Raw genomic sequence first — 19,817 nt, forward strand, 5'->3', positions numbered from 1 at the left:
CGCGCGTGTTGTCAGGTAGAGGAAGAATGAAGAAGAGTTGTAATCCTCTAAATTCTGCAAATTTATTATACACAGTATCAAACATGGAATAGTTTAAAAATAAATGCAAAAAAAAAAAAATCCAACGGCCATGACATCCGACTAACAGTGTATTTACAGTGACTCCACGAGGGCAGCCCTTCTGCCAACGCGCAGCTTTCGGGAAAAACCCCCTTCTCCCAGCCCCACGAGACAATATTTTTGCGAAAGAGGAAAATTCCAAGTGGCAAAGACAGGTTGGAAGGAACACAGACTCACAAGCTCGACGCTGCGCTGCGAAAACCAGCCTGGGATGTGCTGGTTTGACTGCAAACACCCGCTGAAGCTGGCTCGTGGCACACTGTGCTGATTAATAAGCCATGAATGCGTTTGGAAACGAGCGCAGACGAGGCAGTGACTCAGCTCCAAGCATCCCTTCCGATCCCAGCCTATTCCTGACGCTCATTAGTCACCCCGCATCCCCATCGCTAAGGAACGACCCAGCCCCGCTCTGCCCCAGCTCACTCCGCTGCCTCGAGTGTCCTGGGGGTGTTTGTGGAGCTGGTAGCAAGGAGGCACAGTGAAACAGTAGTCCTAGTTGCTAGCCAAAGCAAGTCTGCTCCGGTCATGAAGGCGAGGAAATTAAAAGCAGAGTTTAGCACAAATTACTGTCCTCGTCGTGCTTTGCTTCCCACGGGGCTGGTGACCCAGGAGTGGGGCCGTCCCTCACCTCTGAGGGCTTCGAATCCTCACTTTAACTCACTTTAACTCTACCACTTAAAGCCACCCAGACTCCTCAAGAAGCATTAAGGCCGCCAAAAAGACTTTTTTCTAATTCCTAGAAACACCCAATTCTAAAATCACACACGTAGGGAACCTTAGTTCTTCGTATCCGTGGACACACAAGGAAAGTTTTGCCTTTAAAAACAGAATCTCAGCGTTAAAGAGAATTTGAAAGCTGGTATTCCACCCCCTCATTTCAGTTACAAAGATGTTCTTCCCTGCAGGCCAGGTTCAGCCTTTGCAATATCCAGAAGATGGGGTTTTTTTCCCCAGTAGTTAAAAAAAGACGAGGTTCTAGGAGTGCTCTCTCCTCCCTGACATTAAGCTCTCACGATGACACACATCTATATAAAATACCCCTCAGCTGCCAGCGCACGCGTCTCAGGACGGGCTCTGCAAGCCGACGCCGTGACAGCACGTCATTCCGTGTAGGCTGGACACAGCCATGAGAGCCATGAGCAAGCTGTCAGCTGGCACAGCCCGTCCACCTGGCCACCCTGCTGACTCAGCCTTTTTTTGGTGGTTACCGGTGGCAAACGTCCCAGCTGAGCTGTTAGATGAGACCCTGGGGCTGCACTCTCCGCTGCCAGGGCACAGACGTCGTGAACCAGCAGCAGAGAAACCCAGAGCGCAGTCAGCACGTGGGAAGGTCACTCTGTGCTTAACCAAAGCCACGGTGCAACACCCCCTTCGGGGCACAGCAGCCAGCACATCCTCTGCACCGCTCCCAAAAACACCCTCAGCTGCTCCCAGGTAAGCACAACCCTCTCTGGTTTAAGGAAAAGGATTTCCCACTCTGTCTCACAACCAAAAATGTAAGGCAAAACCTGAGAGAGATCAGCTGGAACCCCTCTGGTCACGGTCAGCGTGTCGCACAATTCCTCTGCTGCAGGCTGACGTCGTCAATCCAGGCAAACAAATTCATTTTCCTATTATAGATATGAAGGTCTTTAAAAAAAATCTTAAAACCCGAAGCTAGTGGTGTACAAAGCAGCCAGGAAAGGGTAAGTGGTAACACAGCTGATAGCTGCAGCGTTAGAAAAAGTTCAAGACTCCTGCTTAGTCTTTGCCTTTAAGGCCAGAGTCAAGGAGCTCACCAAAAAAAACAAAGCTTTGAAGTTACACCTGTTGTAACTACATAGTACAGAGGGAAAATCTTAAGGTTAGTGTCCAGCACATTCAAAGTTTGCCTCACAGGGAACAGCCCAAACACCAACAGCTGAACTGCTGCGTAAGGCACGCACCGGAGCGGGAAGGAAACCCATTTTCCAGCCAATTCTACTCCAGACTTCCCAGCCTTCCCCACACGGAGCTGTCGGCACAGCCCCAACCAACCCCACGCCCGTGGAGTCACCACAGCTTGGCACATTCACCAGGGTGACAGAGAACAGCGGCCGGGTTAAGCGTGTCCTCTGGATTCAGCACAACCCGGCTCAGCAACCAGCTCCCGACAGCCACTGGGACAACCAGGGCACCGCCGGCGCTTCACGGCTTGCCAAGGCTCAAAAGTAAACAAATAATTTTTAGATCAGATCTAACCTATCTTAAACGATTCTAAAAGCCTCTCCTCTTACAGTGTAACGCATCTAAACGCATCCTCGTAGTGAAACGCATCTAAAAACATCTGCTCACCCTAAATACTCCCGTGGTAAAGAGTTTAAACCCACAGCAGCCTCTAAAAAAATCTTCCAAGGACAGAAACAGGAAACCACTTGAAAGCTGAACACGCCGTTACCTGACTGAACACACACAAACTAAACTGACCCAGCAAACTCCAGGAGTCGACCATCGACACAAACACACACACTTTGCTGCTCCCTGTCCCCTCAGCTGTGAATTCACGTTACAGTCCATCCTTTCCACATTTCCCCACCTCTAACTCTTATGTATTTGCTACTATTTCTCCCCTAAAAAATAAGTGCTCAAAGATATCAGGAATTAGCCTAAACACGACTCTTCGTTCCCCTGCACATCAGTCACTACTGTGCTTTTATGTTAGAAAAAGGCAGTGCCTGACTCTAACACGCTCACCTTGCCCAGCACACACCTAACTGCTCGCACCGGGCACACGCTCCAGCGCTGGTTAATACAGGACAGTCTGCTGGAAGGGGCTGCTCCCAGATGGGCTCATCACCCCCAGCATCAAGAAACACGTTTCTGCTGCTTTGACTTTTGAGAAAAGATGCACTATTGAACTAAAAAACCCACCAAATTCTGCTCTCTGACAAGTATCTCAAGTTGTCATTAAAAAACCCAAACCTTTAGTATACATTGGTAACAGAAACAATAAAAATCCCACTACGCATATACAAAAAACCCCTGAGGGTCACTAAATCTCAGTCACTTTGTACCAAGAGGGTTGGAAGTCAGAGGAGCTGGGTATTGTACAAACAACCCCAGGGTTGGGTTTTTAAGCCTTTGTTGTTGTTTTCAATGCGCTAAGGCACCAGGAAGTCACAGTTAGGCAAAGAAGATCTCCCGTGTGACACTCAAACCCGAGACACTCACCATGTATTAAACAGATGTGACTACAGGATCAAAGCCCAGCAGCTCGAGGACAGAGCTCTCAAGCCAGCAGCGAGTTGGGGAAGGACAGGAGTCTGGCTTCTCATGGGACGGGGTGTAGGAAGGCTCACTGTGGGTACCAGAAATCCACGCTGCTCGTACACAGCCACAAAAAAACCCACCAGTTGGACACTACAAGTCACGTCCCTTTGAAGACTTGTTTCTCCATCACTTCAGAACTACTTTAAAAAGGCAACTTGCTTTCACCTCCTAAAAATATCCACTGTATTTCAAAGGCTCCCATGGCCAACGTAAAGACACGGAGGGGACAAAGACGGGGGTTCACAAGAGGAAGGAACTGCCAACTCTTTAATAGCACATCCCTCTGTCTAGCAGAGAAGTCAAAGCCCAAACCTCGCCACATCCATCCAGCATTACACAGCGTGTTACAACCTTAAAGGCCTGTACAAACATCACTGCAAGGCTGCAGCTCTCCAGCTTTGCTTAAACACACAAATTGGTCACACTTTACCACCAGCTGCACGTCGGTTTCCTCTTCTGGTATCTCACAGCTCTTCAAAGGAGTCTTCAGTTGCTTCAGCTGATCCCTGCCAGGCCGGATGCTAACGCGGCGTCTTCAGGCAACATCTTGCACAAAAGCACTTTTTGACAGCGCAGCGCTGGGAGGAGTCCTCTCGCAATCACCAATAAATCACACAGAAATCCAAGGGTATTTCAATCTTCACCAACACAGTTGGCTTTTCCAACAACATTCTGGTAATTTGGAGGTTACTGCCGTAGCAAAAAGGTAATTATTTTTTTTTTTGGAGGCAGATACAAAGTTCTAAACTACTCAGTGTTAAGTTAAATTCACTCACTGCATCAGAAACTCGGTGCCTAATGTACATTTAAAAACAACGTGACCTGTGCCCTGCTCTTCCTAAGGTTCTGCCTCGCAACGTGCGATCGTCAGCAACAGTTGATCTCCCTTCGTGTTCCCTTCGCCCCCAAACCTGAACACGCGGCGTCCCCCCATGGGACAGGGACGCCGAGGAGAAGGGGATGGCAGAAACCCTCAAAGCTCACGGCCACCAGAGCCACTCCGAACGAGGATTATCCCACATCTGTAGGAAAACGTTCGTGCGATTTCTTGGAGTTTAGGATTTGTGGACGAGGAAAAAAACACAACTATAAATGCAACGATTTAAACTAACACAGTGTGGAGTCAGCTTCTTACGTTAAAGCAGACAAGACATCATTACTAAGCTACACCTTTCCTGTCCCCTCCACGTGACGATGCTCATCTCCTTTCAGTCTCCAAACCTCTGAATCCACCCAGACGACTTACAGCTCTCCATTTTGGCTCTCACTGAAGAGTCAGTGAAGGGTTACGGGCAACAGGCACTGAACTGTCACAGTCCAAGAGATTGGTCTTCATCAGAGACCGTGGAAGCTCACATTTTGATCAACTCCGAGTCCAGGGCTCCACTCTGGACGTGCTGATATGGCAGGAAAATACAACGTACCATTATTCAGAGCCGGCAGCTGAGACAGAGAAACAGATCGAGTTGCCGAGGCGCTCCCAGACTCATCCAGCCAAGCGCTGCCTGCAGGGTGCCTGCCCAGCTCTGCTCCATCAGCTGCTGCTTAAAGACACTGCTGATCAAATACTCAGAAGAGGACAAGAGTATCCTTTTATTCCAACGGAGGAGTTGCACACATCAGTCCGTTCAAGACCAAGAGACTGTTAGAATTTAAGAGCAACAAAAGCAACACACCTTTCACTTCAACTCTCCATGACCACTGACGCATGAGAGAACGTACGCTGCCAAACGACCGTGGCCCTTACAGACCAGACCAGAAGAATACAACTGATATATCAAGTTGACAACACACTTGCTAAGATCAACATAACCCTACATGACACCCATGATTATTATTTTTTTTTTTTTAGTGCAGTGCCAGTTTCAGAATATTTGAGAAAAATAGTGAGGCCCCACACTTACGGCTGGACTGGGGACATCCAAAGAAGAGTTAACCACTGGTAATATGGCTAGGTGAATGGGAAAGCCTACACCACTGAAGGGTTCTGCAATAACCCACGCCTCCCCCCAGGCTCCTGGAGCTGGATCTGGTTGAATTTAGGTAACAGATTCAACAAAACCTGTGAAAGTGACAGTGTGTATTTTTAGAAAGGAGGAACTAAGGTTATACTACGGCATTTACTGAATTGTTCCACCATTGCTCCGTAAGTTTTACGGCATAAATAAAAAATGGAGAGGGAAAAAAAAATAAATACATTGGCTCCTATGAAGTCAGAAGTGGTTTGGGCTGCATAGTGGAGGGGTGAGAGATGGGGGCAAAATTTACACACTTTGAGACAAAACAGGAAGCGCCTGCAAAGTAGGAGAGGAGAAAGCCAAGAGTTTAAGTGTCCTCGTTCATATCCTGGCTGTCTGTCCGAGCGATTTTCCGTGGTGGTGCCGAATTCTCACCTTCTATTTCCACTTGCTCTTGATCTCTCTTCTTTGCTGCATTCTGTTGGGACAGAGAAAGCCACAGTGAAACTCGCCAAAGCCTGAGATTCTGGTGGGAGCCAGTGTCTGTTAGCCAAGTTTTTGTTTGTAAAAGTTTTTGGGTGGATTATAGTGCTGTGATGACCTAACAGGCACACTGGAAGAGGATTTGCCCAAAGCTGAAAGGTGCTCCTTCTAGATTGTTCTTCAAATTTGAGGGTGGGACTAACCCACCATTGATCTCAGCACCTTTTATTTATAGATCTCAAATACTGCACAAACATGAGTAAGATCCTCTTGCCCACTGCTCTGAGTCAGTCCCTGAACTTCTCAAAATCTCCCAAAGCCTTCTGTCACACACAAACACTTGCTTTTCAGCTTCAATGTTCCTTAGAATTTTACCTCGCCACGTTCTTCCACAACCTCTGCTCTGCCCAGGATTACACTCACTGCTTGGACATCTCCACTCTCAAGTCATCGCCTTGTTCTAAGCCCTCCCAACCCTGGTATCGCAGCCTCCCAGTCTCAAACGCCACCCAGAGCATAAGAATTTGTGTGTTCCTCACACGAGAGCTCAGATTTTGTACCCAAGGTACTTACACAGCCTCGTCAGTGCACTCACATTCTGCACGAGCTCATCTGTCTTCTCCTAACAGCCCTGGGAGGTAAGAGCAGCTTTACCCCAGCTGTAATGCAGACACCAAGGCACAGGCAGACCAGTTTGCCAAGGTCACAAAGGAAAGCTGCAGTAAGCAGGAGATGCCACTGCAGTCTCCCAGGTTCTAGACTAAACACTGAGTTAATGTCCCTTACACTGAAGGAAAAGTTGTCTTTTTAAAAGAACGACAGAGCCTCCTTGCACTCTCTTTTGCTGAAGTGCAGTTCACAAGGACTGGATCGCTTTCTTTTAATTAGATCTTCCATATTGTGATTGTGATCAATATTCAGCTCAATCAACCTGAGTCAGCAAATCAAGACAAAATGTTAATATTAAGAAAACACAACCATACCTTTTTGTCCCACTGCTGATGTAAATAACGCAAGAGTATATTTGTCTTTTCTGTTACTATGACTGCCAGAAAAAAAGAGAGAGAAACATAATGAGGTCATGTCAAAGAAGACTTTTGAAACGGTGCAGTCATCACATCACTTCACATGCCAAGTGTGGTCCTTGTTCTTAAAAGGACAGTCTGCAGGAACACCATCACTTCATGAGGAAAAGCACAAAAACCAACAGCCATACACTGCTAATCACTGTGGTGATGGTTCAGTATCACCTGATCTGAAGTTTAAAATAAGAGAGATTCTGTGTATGCCAGGATTTTAATATTAGAACAGAATAAAGTTATTAATAACTCAAACTTCAGCAGGGCAGACTTACTTTGTTCAGAAGGATATTCTCTCGTGGGAAGATATACTGACGGTCTTCTATTCTATAGAAGAATTAGAACAATCAGGGAACAAAGACAGCAAAAAGGTGATTTTTAACCCAAGCACAGCTAAACCAGCCAAAAGGCCCTCATGAAAGCAGGCCACAGATGCACTGTGGTATCCTGCCCTGTTACATGACACTGTGCAGCTACAGCTTTCTAACACACACATATGAACAAGGAGGCCCATTTTTCACGGGTTTTTCAGGGCAGAAGACTGTTATTACAGAATGCAGATATAAAGCAAGCACCACAGATGTGGTCTGGCTGATGGGAGGACACATTCCTCACCAAAGCAAGCAGGAAGCTTTCCTTGCCAATCTCAACTCATGAGCTATCAGCTGTGATCACCCATGGTTTTTAAGAAACAAAATACTCATTTCAAGTTTATTTCACTCTAGCATCCTTTGAGCTGTGCAAGAAAACCTTCCCCCAAGGCACCAGGATGGGGCAATACTTACTGATGCTTTACATACAGAGTCCGCATGGAATCTGCTGAAGTTGCTTTTGTTGTAGACCGGTAATCCTTTCAAAAAATCTGCCTGAAGAGACACAGAACACAAACAAAGAACCAGGTGAGGAACGAAGAGTGATACTGTGGTTTGCTTTGTGCTGATTCTTGAAGGAGTCGCTCAGGTCTTAAGACAAACAACTGCAGGAACTGGAGGATGCTGCCAGGTCCCAGCTAGCGAGATGGGTGCTGGATACTGGAACCCACCCAGAGCTGGTTTTGTGAGGGAAGCCAACCCCCAGCTTTGGCATTTGGCTCGTGAGAGCCCCAAAGCTCAGCAATTCACTTGGAAAGCTGCTAATTAAATATCTTTTGGGATATAGGTGATTAAAAAGAGGTATGTGTCCAACTGGGTGAGCTCTGGCAGAAGGAAGCTCTGCACCACACGGGTACCAACACCACTGAGGAGCAGACCAGAATTCACAGTGATTTACCAGCACAAATCACAACATCACACCAGAAACCGCCACAGCTACACCGACGTCTGAAGTCCTGGATTATTATACCATAACAAACCAGTTGCTCTTTCACTTTCCCAGTTCATGTTCTTTGTCACAGACCAAGGCTGGTTCCACAGAGCAACAAAAGCCTGTGCAGCATCAAAAGCCCAACCCTTATCACACGCTTATCAGCCTGGCCCAACTTATTTGTTTGAAGGATCATCCCTACACCCATCAAGGCTACCAGTACATCAAAAAAAAAATACTCCAGTTTTGCTGGCAGCGGTTAGATCACCACTCACAACAAATCTGTTGATCACACAGGCCAGCAAAGCTGTTTGCTAAGCAGCCACGCTGCGGAGCCCTCTCAGTTTCCTTAGGCTGCAGCAGCATGAAAGAGGAATTTCCTTCTCCAAAGTGAAACAGTAGGGTGGGAGGAGAACACTGTGGGGTCAGGAGAGAACCGAGCTTAAAAGTGTGTTGGAGCCTCTCAACTCACAGCAGAGACAAAGGAAGATGCCCAGCAAAGCCTTTGAAGTGAAGAGAAAATGGGTAATAAATGTAAGATGTACCTGTGCGATCAGCAGAGGAGGGAGAGGCCCTGAAATGGTCCCTTCTAAGTCACTGGATCAGCTGCCTTTATCGTAATGATACTCACTTAAAGATTCAAAGCCTGTTACACCGAACACTAAAGGATTTTGGGACACACATCACCTTCTTTATAAGCAATTTTAAAAGGACGGTAAAGCAGCAGATGAGAAGTCGTTTAATTTCAGTGTTAGAAGCAACAAGTGAATGGACACTACAGCTACAAAACTGCTGGGTTGGAGGACACTGTTTTCATTTAAATAGAAGCCATTATTTTTATTAACGCTGCATCTTTCATTCATAACAGAGAGCTATAATTAGCCAAACCATCAAATATTATTCATACTTTTGTTCTCAAAAAGAACTCTCCTGACATTCTAGTTGCCACACTCAACCCTTCCCACATGCCTGGTTTTAGCAATAATCTTGTTAAAATACTGGACTCGGGGTTCAAACAGCAAATTTCTAACTTCTCTTGCCCGTCTTAACCCCCACAGGACCAACGCCATTTCCCTGTGCCCTCGCTGCCTTCCACCGCGAGTTCTCGTCTGCGTAGCGCCCGCACCACGGCCGAGCTCAGGAATTAAGGCAGGATCTTCTGAGTCTGGTGTAACAGCAGCCCTTGGTTCCAGACAGCAGCATCCTCTCAGCCCCTCGGTTTCCCTCTCAGCTCCCCACGCCTGCCCCGATGGATTTCTCCATCTGCTCCCACCGATGAGCGAACACGGACGCTACCCGAGGGCTCCCAGGCTGGAAAGGACAGGGAACCCTTTGACAACTTCTGAAGGCACAGCCAGTTTTCTTCCCCATAGCCCAGATTTAAGAATTACTAATTATATTACTCTGTTTGTAAGGATTGAGGATCTTTAAAAACACATTTCAAAGCACCTCACCTTCCCATCGCATTAAATTTGCAGGCTTTCCACGACAAAGGAACCTGCTCCGCTCCACCAGCCCCATCCAGAGAGACACAGACACGTCCTCGATTTCTTTTATCGCAGGAAAAGCCTGACAACTCCTTGGCTTTATTACCCCTTATAAGAACGGAAAATAACTGCTCTTATTTAGGAGCAGACAGCTTCAAGCACCTCTTCAATAAGCTACAGCTCACCCCAAGTGCCTCACATGAAGCTATTCCCTACTTTCCAGCTGGGGATTTGGTCTGTCAGAGCCCACGTTTCCCTGGAAAGAGGCTGGACACTGTTAAAATTACCAGTCAAAATGCAATTTAAACAATCCACGTGGTTTCCCACCACCACCACATAAACAACTGAAGCACGATATAAACCAGGTAAGCGCAGACTCGCAAGCAGGAAGGTTACTATGCTCAGACAACACCTGGAGACCTCAGCCCTAACAGCCACGAGCGTCCCTGGCTCTCAGCCACCACCTTCCCTCTTCTCGCTGGGGTGGGCGAGCTCCAGCACCACCAGCAGCACCCGCGGCCCAGCCAGAACTGAGCTAGAGCAGAACATGGACACCAAAACGACTGAAACTGGACGTTTCTCCAACCCAGGCTCCAGCCAGCACGTTAAGCAGCCACCACCAGTCCAACTGCGAAGTCTGGCTGTCGGTGACACAGACCATCCCGCCGGTGACAATCCTGCTGCACACACGCACATTTCAGCAGCTATCTGCTGAGACGATCTCAGAAATCACCAAAAAGGCTCCCTCGGGGGAACTGCCCGGAGTCATATTCCTGGATATTCAGAATTAGACAATACTCCAAGTGCAGCGACCCTTATCTGCTCCAAGGGCACCAGATAAATAAGCCCCGGGAGGTCAGCGCCGTGTTTACACACCTATGGCACAGGGCACACCGAGTCATACCTCCCGTGCAGTGTCACATGAGGAAATGTTCCCCAGCGTGCCTTCTGCCACTCTTTAACCAAAGAAAGAGCACCCTGGCCAAGCTCCCAAAGCTAATGGAGCGTCCTGTGTGGAAGCAAAAAGCCAGCACCCGAACGAGCAGATGCCTCGTTTCCTTCAGGGAAAGGCAAACCCCAACAAACCAAATGTGATTAAGCAACCTCCGAAGGCAACACTGGTTCCTTCTATGATTTGGGAAGTGAGGTAGAGATTAGAGATAAGCTGCATCTACTGTTCCTGTGTCAACACGGGCGCTCAGCTTCCTAGGAAGACGACAGTCCTCATCTAAAAGCAGAAAGGTGAAAAAAAACACACATATACATGCCCCCTTCTCAGCTGTTGAGAGGAACTGCAGTAACGACGACGCTCAGAAAGACGAGGCCCAGCCCACGGCCGCTGAAAGCAGGGCTCTGTCCCACGATGCACGCACACGTGGACGCGGGTTAGAGGAAAACCACTAACGCAGGCTCGGGAACGGCCACCTCAGCTCTCAGCCACGGCACGCCTGTGCACAGGGACACCACAGTGCTTCCCTCACTGAGCTTGCAGAGGGGCGGAAGGAAAACTCTCTTTCTCCAAAAATTATTACGTCGCTACAAAGGGTGGGAGGGAGACTGGAAGCCTCTTGGCTATGACAACCACTGCCAAGCACTCAGGCACCACATCAAGTGCTTGTTGCTGCTTAGGGGGCACAGAAAGGATTGAACCACCTCGACACCCCCCAGCCCTGGGCACCCTGCACCTCGGAGGTGCTCCAATGCCCCCCTTCTGCCCCCCAGCCCTGGGGGTGGAGGAAACACCCTGTACGCCAGCAGTGCTCCAGCTGCTCCCAGCCCCACATCCCTGAGGGTGGGGGAAAACCCCACACCCCGGGCCAGCCCTCACCCCCCGGGGTACTGTGGCACCCCGAAATACCACAGTCCCCTCAGTCACTAGAAGGAGGGAAACCCCCCAGCCTGGGGTGTTCCAGCCCCCCTCATCCCCCCACCCCAAGAGAAGGGATGCATCCCCACCTTAGGGTGTCCCTACCTCCCTTATCCCCCCACCCCTGGGATGGGGAGCCCCGACATTTTGGGGTGCTACAGCCCTCCACCCCCGTAGCAACCCCCCGCACCCCCCGTCACTAGGGACGCGCGACAGCCCCGCACCCCCCCGCCCCAGAAGGTGAGCCCCCCACACCTCGGGGTGCCCAGCCCTCGGCCGGGGCCCCCGCCGCCCTCCCACCTCCGCCGAGGGCCCGGGCGGGGACGCCGGAGGCTGCGGGCCCTGCAGGCCCGGAGGCGGCCGCGGGCCCCCCCCACCCCTTCCCGGGCTGGGTGGGGCGGCGGGGCGGCGGCAGGGCCGCACAGGCCGCGCTCCCCCCGCAGCACCGGGCCGGGGCCGCCGCCGTGGCGGGCGGGGGGGCGCGAAGCACCTACCATCTTCGCCGCCGCCCGCCGTGAAGAGCCACCGCCCCCCCTCGCTGCCGCCGCGCCTCAACCCGCCCACTGCCGCCACCGCCCGCCCCGCGCGCTCCTATTGGTCCGCGCCGCTCCATTCTCGCTTCCTATTGGGCGTCGCGTCCGTCAGTCAGCGCGGCGCTGAGGAGCGTAGGGTTCGGCTGAGGCAGGAAATGCCGCTCGGAAGGGCCGGGGCTGGGGGGCGGGGCGGGGCGGGAGGACCCGGATGTGGCTGGGGCCGCGGGGCACGCTGGGAGCTGTAGTCCGTGCCCCCTTGCCTGTGGCCCTCGTTAATGACGGCGCTTTAATTACGCCGCAGGAACGAGGCAGTTAATTAGCAGCGCTGGGAAAAGAGCGGCCAAGAGAAGGCAATTCCTCCCCTCCACCCCAGCCCCGGGCTGCAGCCGAGAATCAGGACCCCGGTGCCAAGGGAGGAGTGGGCAGAGGCACCACGGACATGGCGGGCACCAACCAAACCCAATGTCCCTCCACCCTCAGCCCGAGCCCCGCTCCCAGGCCGCCCTTCCCAGGACTCCCACGCCGCCACGACCCCGCAAACAGACCCACTCATCTCCCCCTGTTGGTTTTGTGTTAACAATTAGTGCAGGAAGTTCCAGGCGAGTGGCGGGGCTTTAATCACAGCTCGTGTTTTCATGGGTTTATCTTTGAATCACACGCACGCAAAGTGGCAATAATTTCACAATTTAAAAAGCAGCCATTAACCAAAGCCCTCAGGGGCCACCCTCAAGCCAGCGCGACTCCTCATGCGCTCCCGACACGAGAGGGACAGTCGATCAGTGTCGCTCAGCACGGCCTCCCTCGGCACAGGCGCTCAGGCCGGGTCACTCCAAAGCAGCGGCAGCCCCAGGGTCACCCCGCGCCACCCCGGCCCCGCGGGCAGAGCCCTCAGTGGCTCAGAGACTTCCTGCCCTTCAGCATGCGCCGCAGGATAACCTCGATGCCGCCCGGCGTGCTGATGCGCTTGATCCAGCCGTGGGTCCGCTTGCGCTTGCGGTTGTTCGGCTGATACTCGTTCCCACGCGCCTTTGTGCGGATCTGCTGGAGGTGCCAGGGCGGCGCCGGGGCGGCGAGGCCAGGGCGGACGGCTGAGGGGTTGGAGGAGAGGTGGCTTCCGAGCGGCAGCTCCAGGGATCTTGAGAGGACTGAGGCTGCTCGGAGCTGGAAAGGGCCGGCTGCTGCTGGCTGCGGTAGAAAAAATCTTGGAAAAATAAAAAGAAAAATTAAAGATGTGAGATGAGAGCGCCTGGCGCTGCCGCTGACAGGAAAATAAAAGTCTTTTTTCCAGCAGTGAGGGCCGGGGCTGACCCTGCCGTGTCCCCCCGTGCCGCCGCACCCCGCCCGCCCTCAGCCCCCCCGGGCAGGCGGCACCCGCCGTTACCTGCCGCCACCAGCCCGCGGCCAGAGCCGGCCCAGCGCCGCCATCGCCCTCGGCCCCTCCGGACAACACCGTCCTCCCAACAACGCCGCTCCCTATTGGCTCCCTCCGCCCGGCCAATCACGGCAGGCGGCGAGCGCGCATGCGCGCTGAGCGGGAGGGGCACCCACACGCGCCGCAAGGGCCGATGGGGCTTGTAGTCCTGGGGAGGGCTGTTGCCATGGCAACGGCCGCGGGGCGCGGGCTGGGCCCCGCCGGGCCTGCGGGGCGCCGAGGCCTCCTGCGGCGGGGGGGCGACCCGGCCCTGCCACAGAGCAACAGCCGCCGCTAAAGGCTGATTTATCCCTCACCGGGAACGGTTCTGCCAGTGGCAGCTCCGGCGCTCGGGCTGGGGCCGGGCCCAGGGCCCTGCCACCGCAGGGGCCCGCGCCGCCGCCCTCCCTGCCAGCCCTCCTCGCCCGTGAGGGGTTTGCTCAGGTCGCCCCCAAAATGCTCAGGACAAGCGGCGTGGACCCAGTTTTGGAAGCCCCCACTGGGCACCGTGACTGTCGCAGTGGAGGGTACACCAGTGCTGGGACCGGCACCGGGCTCTGATCCCCTTCCTCCTCGAATGTATATATACGTACGGAGCAGCAGCGTGTAGGATGTGCCAAGGCACCTACAGAAAGGTTCAGCCTCCGCCCGTTCCTGAGTAGGTCAATGTGATTATCTGCATTTTATAGAGCAGGGAAATGAGGTGCAGGAGGAGGAGGAGGAGGAGGAGGAGGAAGGCCAGCTGGGGGGTCAGAGGGTGAGTCACTGGTAACCTGGGGATCTCAGCCATCCTCGCTGTCTGCTCTGATCATCGAAAAGATCCTTCACACCGCTTTGCTGGAGGCAAGCCCAAGAACAGACACCGGCGCTGGGGTTTTTCTGCACTGCTTTGGTGTGTTCCCACCCGTCGGGGTGGGGGGGTGCAACTCCAGCCCTCCCAAATCCACGGCTGTGAAAATAAACCCCAGAGACATTCGTGATTTTATGGTTTGTCCTCCTGTCCCGGCCCCTGGGGTCTGCGACTTAGTGCTTTCAGTGCACGATCACCCGTGCTGAGCTCCAACACGCTCGTGGCAGCAACATGCTTGTGGCAGCAACACGCTTGTGGCCCTGACACGCTCGTGGTCTCTGGGAAGCCACAAATACCAGACTGGTGAGAAAAGGGTAAAAGGTAAAAAGGAAGCTGGTAACTCATCCCACTGGAAGGGGCAAAAACCCAGGGCGAGGCGTGTGGCCCCCCCAGCCCTGGGCAGGCTCCCCAGGGCGGGCGGCGGGGGCTGCGCTGGGTCCTGCTTTGACTGGCAAGTCTCCTTGTCTGTCACGCCGAGAGCCCTCCTCTTTAGGAGGGATTTAAGGGGCTTTCTATGGCTATAGACTGCAAGGACAAACAGCACCCCCAAACCCCAGAGCTCAGTTATGAAGCTGCTCACGGGGAGAAGATGGAAGGAGAGATTTCGGGCTGAAGCAGATGAGCTGAGCTGAAGGCGTTGCTCCATCCTTCCCACCAGACAGGCAAAAAAATGTAATCGGAGGAGCTGAAAAGCTGAGCAGCCTGCCAGCGCTGGCACCCTGCACCCTGCACAGGCTCCTGCGGGCATCTCCTCCTCTCCCCCTTTGCCTCCTGCAAGATTTAAGCCTTTCATCTGCAATCTGGACTCCTGACCATCCTCGTCAATAAATGAGGTGAGCATCCTCTTCTGCCTCTCTTTGTGCCGAGGACTGGGAGCACAAGCCCCCACGCAGGGCGTGCGCTGAAGCGGAGGGGAGGAAGGTGCTCTGCGTGGGGAGCAAAATGGCCAAAAGATGTGTGGGGTTTTTTTTCAAAGCTGACGACGGGAAAGGATTTGAGAGGCGTTAAATGGGTTTGCGGGGAGGGCAGCGGAGACGGCAGCGGCACGGCGTTGCTCGCGCTTAAATAACCCCGTTATATCTCGGAGCGCGGGGTTATAAAAAGCTGCCTGGTGATAAAACTTAAGGGCCAGCTCCTGTTGTGATGCAATTGCAGTAAATGATTGCTGGCCCGGAGCGAAGCCCCGCTGTTGCTATGTGCGTGTCAGATCTGCCGGGGTTTGGGGCTGGAGATCGAGGGGGCACCTGCGATCCTCGCTGCCCGCCGCAGGGTTCTCTGCTTCTCCTGCCTCCTCGCCATGGTTTCTCCCAGCTCGCTGCCAGAGGAATCCCACCGGCTTTTCTGCGGCCATGCGGTGGGATGGGGAGGGGGGGGGACACGATCCCCTGGGAAATCCAGGAGGTTTGGGAAACGGAGTGGGGGGGTTAAGTGGGATTTTGGTGGCGGATGTCAGGCTACTCCGCTGTGCATTGCATAATCTTTTGTTTCTCAAGGTCTTCTTCCTTCCTAAAGAGAGCCGTGTGGCAGGCAGCCAGCCGCGGCTCCGGGCTGCCGTATGCCTTGCAGACGCTCTGCTCGCCCTGCCGTGCCGTTTCTTGACCAAACGCGATTTGTCTGCCCTCGGCGATGTCCTGGACCCGTCCTCCCCCCCCTGGGAAGGCGCAGGCTGCGGCTGCGTCCCCGCCTGTGCTGAGGATTCAGGGCTGCCTCCTCGGCTTTCTATTTGTACGGCTGATAAAGCCTTCCTCACTACTTACTCCTGATAAAGCTGCTCTAATAGCATCGGGCGTAACAGAATAAATCCAGGTGCTTGCCACCAGCTGAAGTGGCTTTTTCACATTCCCCCAGAGGGAAGTTTGCTTTGCAGGACAGAGACTAAGCGGCATAAACACTTTCTTGCCTCTATCTTGAGGCTGGTGCTTAACCAGACCTTCTCTTGCTGTGTTCCTCGGCGCTGCAGTTTCTCCACTTTGCAGAGAGTGAACGACGGGGGGAGGCTGGGAAGAGCATAATCATATTTGCCCATTCCTCAGGAGTGTCGTGTGTCATCATTAATACTCGGGAGCCCCGGAGGGAAGGGATTAGAGCTGAACAAATTATTATGGCAGGTCGGATTCTGGCTGCAGCACATCTCGTGCTCCTCTCTGGCACCTCTTCTCCGAGGATTTGCAAGGAATTAGCAGATATCAAGTCCCTGCTACTCCCTGCGAGGATCCAGGGCTCTGTGCAGGGAGGGGAACGGAGGTGCTGAGCGATGGGTTATGGAGAGGTTTGTGGCCGTCGGCTCCTGCGCTGACTCCCACTCGCGCTGCCCCTGTGGTAAATGATGCTCTCGGCTCGCTTATGGGGATCAAATAATCCCTGGGCTCACTGCTGCCCTGGGGGCTGGCAGGGAGAAATGCGTGGTCCTTTCTCCTGCCCGTAATTCAAGGTCTCCCTAGCAGGGATGGAACAGGAGGAGGAGGATATTTTTGTCATTTATCTTTGGGGACATCAGCTGTCCCCAGCAACACAGAGGGGATGGGACCCCCGCAGGAGGCAGGACCAGGAGGCTGTTTGGGACAGGGGAGACTCTTTTCTCTGCAGGGATGGCAAGGGAAGAGACAGCTTGGCTAGCCCACCCCAGCATGGCCGTAAGCATGCCCACGCTGTGCTGTCGTGCCCCTGGGGCAGATGTCGTGTGAGCACCGCCCTGATACAACACCCCACGGGCTCTGTGTCAGCCCCACGGGCTCTCTGTCAGCCCCATGTGGCTGCCTGTCACGTTACCCCGCCAGGCTTTCTGCCCTCCACCCTGCTACGTCGCATCTCGTCCCATTTTTCTCCAGCTGTGACACGGTGCCGTCGAGTTGTATAAAACCTGGGGCACCGCAGCCTGAAGTAGGTCAGTAAGTTGTTTTTTTCCCCAGCCGGGTTGTTCATCACGGTGTCAGGGAGGGTGAAGCCAGAGGACTCCGCGTGGGTGCTGCGGGATGAGGTCTGGACCTGGGCAATAAATCATCCTTCCAGGATTAATCCCCAGCATCCCTCGAGCATCCCCTCGCTGCTGGGAGCAGTTTCCTGGGGGCAGCTGGGATTTTGGGGGGGAACCAGGAGGTGGGTACCAGCTCGGGGTGATGCCGTTCGCCTTCCCAAGCCTGTGCCACATCCTTGGTCTCGTGGGGGCTGATGGCAAGTTCACGCCGTGCCGGACTCTTTGTGCCCGGCCTTACATAACCAGCGCCAAAACCTCGCTCTCACTGGGAGGGCGCTGGGATGGAGGGGAAGCAGCTCATCGCCATGGTTACCAGCATCTTTGCAAAGTTCTTCGCATCCATCTGGCTTCATTTGCAGCCCCTTTTCATCTCACGGAGGGAACATCATCCCTTGATGTTTCGGGCTGCAGCAGCCGCGGCAGACGGCGTGGCGGGTTCGAGGAGGCGCGTGGGAGGTGGGAGACGGGCGCTCTTTGCCTCCCAGCCCCTGAGACGAAGCCTGACATCGAATGGAGTCGTTTCACCTCCTGTCCCTCCATTTCCCACCTACCCACTGAACGGCTCAACTGGGATGTGCTCTCCGATGGGATTCGGGGGGTGTTTTTCTCAGCTGCAGGGACTGCCACGTCCCGGACCACGAGCTCCAGCCTGGGTGTATCTGAGCAGGGGCATCTGAGCCGGGGGAGCCAGGCCCTGCCTTGCTGAACAGCCCCTCTCCTGCAGCAGGATCTGGGCTCATACCCAGAGCGGATGATGCTGGAGGGCGGCTCCGTGGCCCCAGCCTGGGCTCCTGGTTCTGCCTGCAGAGCTCCTGACTGCCAGAGCCTTCCAGCAAATCAATTCTGGAAATGAACAGGAGGGACTAATTGAGTTAATCCCGAGAAGTTAAGCAACGTCGAGGCGGTTGGGCCAGAAGTCCTGCTCATAATCCCTACAGAGATCATTAGTACCTTGTGAAACGGAGGCACAGCGCAAAGCCAGGCTTTATGGAGTCAGAGGCAGAACCACGGCCAGGGCCCACAGGCTGAGCCCAGGGGAACCGTGCCCAGTGCGGGCGCAGGATGGAGCCTGCCAGCCACGGGCAGAGCTTGTGGAGAGCTCGCAGTCACGCCTGTGGGGACTGCAGGACTCGGGGGCTGCCTGGGCTCCCCTCTCCCCCTGGGTTTTCCGCCTGCCCCATCTCTCTGCTCAGCACCAGCAGCTCAGAGCTGCTCGGGGACCAAGAGCTGGTGCTCAAAAGCACGGCAAGGGCAGTAGCGTGTCTGTCCTGGTGCAAAGGCAGCTGGGCATCTTCCAGCCAGGGCTCCAGGCAGTCTGGTGCCCAGCTCCTCGGGCTCGTCACCCACCTGGAAGCATGGCTCAGCAGAGCAGAGCGGCCCCTTGCCAGCAAGGGTTGGGTTTGCCTTCTCCTCCCCAGGGCTCTGAGATCTGCTCTTGCTGATCAGCTGGGATGGGTCCGTCCCCAGCGCAGCGAGGGGAGCCCAGAGGGTGACACAGCCCTTCAGCATGGTGCTTGGCCAGGCTGTGGGGAGCAGGGGGCTGCGGGAAAGCTCTTGGCGCAGCCAGATCCTGCCCAGATGTGCTTGTGCCCAGAAGAGAGATCACCGACGCAAGGCCAGAGAGCTGGGACTGCCGTGCCCCACGTCGTGGGAAGCTCCCCAGCCGGTGGCGAGGAGAGGAGCACCCAGGACCGGCTTTGCTGCATTTCCAGCACCCAGTTCAGCACCCAGAGCCTCACACAGCGTTTGTGTGGGCGTCGGGCCACCGTCCCCAGCAGAGCTGGGCGAGAATCAAATGCTGGCTGCTGTCCTGAGAGCTGGCAGCACTCCCTGGATAAGCCGCTCCAGCTTTGCCAAGGGAACTGTTCCCCTGGAGCAAACAGGCTGGTTTTTCCTGGGGAAACCCATGAGCCATGTGCCGGGCTGGGGCTGGAGCGCCCGGGCAGCTCTGGGCAGAGCCCAGCTGGTCCTTGGCAGCGTGCAGGGGCCAGGCTGGGCGTGTTGGGGTCCGCGGGGTCTCCGAGGAGGGCATGGGGTTGGCTTCCCCAAACGAGGTGCCGTGGAGAGGGAGGCTTGTGCTCCCAGCCTGCCTCCGTCCCTCGCTTTGCTCTCCATGGTCTGCCAGCAAAAGTCCTGCCAGGCGAGCGGGAAGGGGTTGTTCGGGGAGCCAAGGGCAGCGCCACTGGGATTTAGACATTTAATTCACCCCTGGGAACGTCCTTCTCCTCCCCAGGGGTCACGGTCGGTACCCGCAGCCGCCGCTCAGGGGGCAGCCGGTGTCCCCTCCTGCAGGGACAGCCCCTCTGCGCAGCGCCCGCTCCGGCTCTCTTTGCCCAACAGCATCAATAATTCACCGTGTTTGGCTTCATCAATAATAAATGCGCATCAGGCTGCCAGCCAGGGGAGGCAGGGACCTCCCCAGCCCCCTCCCCACCGCCGGGAGGGCGTCAGGCTCCAGTCCCAGC

At 54.4% G+C, this 19,817-nt stretch overlaps 2 protein-coding genes across 3 annotated transcripts; both read right to left on the reverse strand.

The window, feature by feature from the left end:
- Positions 1 to 43: 43 nt before the first annotated feature.
- On the reverse strand, positions 44 to 12,148 carry DDA1 (DET1 and DDB1 associated 1). 2 transcript variants are annotated; one of them, XM_068420797.1, is made up of 6 exons: positions 12,079 to 12,148; positions 7,714 to 7,794; positions 7,204 to 7,255; positions 6,833 to 6,894; positions 5,802 to 5,844; positions 44 to 5,050 (listed from the first exon to the last, which is right to left on the reverse strand). In XM_068420797.1, exons 1-6 carry the CDS (start codon positions 12,079 to 12,081, stop codon positions 5,037 to 5,039), a joined length of 255 nt encoding a protein of 84 aa, XP_068276898.1. In that variant the 5' UTR covers positions 12,082 to 12,148; the 3' UTR covers positions 44 to 5,036. The 2 variants fall into 2 exon arrangements, with proteins under 2 accessions (XP_068276898.1, XP_068276897.1); XM_068420796.1 differs by having other exon boundaries at positions 44 to 5,844.
- A 562-nt stretch (positions 12,149 to 12,710) lies between these two features.
- On the reverse strand, positions 12,711 to 13,605 carry MRPL34 (mitochondrial ribosomal protein L34). The gene is made up of 2 exons (XM_068420749.1): positions 13,499 to 13,605; positions 12,711 to 13,318 (listed from the first exon to the last, which is right to left on the reverse strand). Exons 1-2 carry the CDS (start codon positions 13,540 to 13,542, stop codon positions 13,006 to 13,008), a joined length of 357 nt encoding a protein of 118 aa, XP_068276850.1. The 5' UTR covers positions 13,543 to 13,605; the 3' UTR covers positions 12,711 to 13,005.
- Between the last annotated feature and the right edge of the window lie 6,212 nt (positions 13,606 to 19,817).

The sequence above is a fragment of the Nyctibius grandis genome, chromosome 31 (genome assembly GCF_013368605.1).
Source record: "Nyctibius grandis isolate bNycGra1 chromosome 31, bNycGra1.pri, whole genome shotgun sequence".
Lineage (NCBI taxonomy): Eukaryota > Metazoa > Chordata > Aves > Nyctibiiformes > Nyctibiidae > Nyctibius > Nyctibius grandis.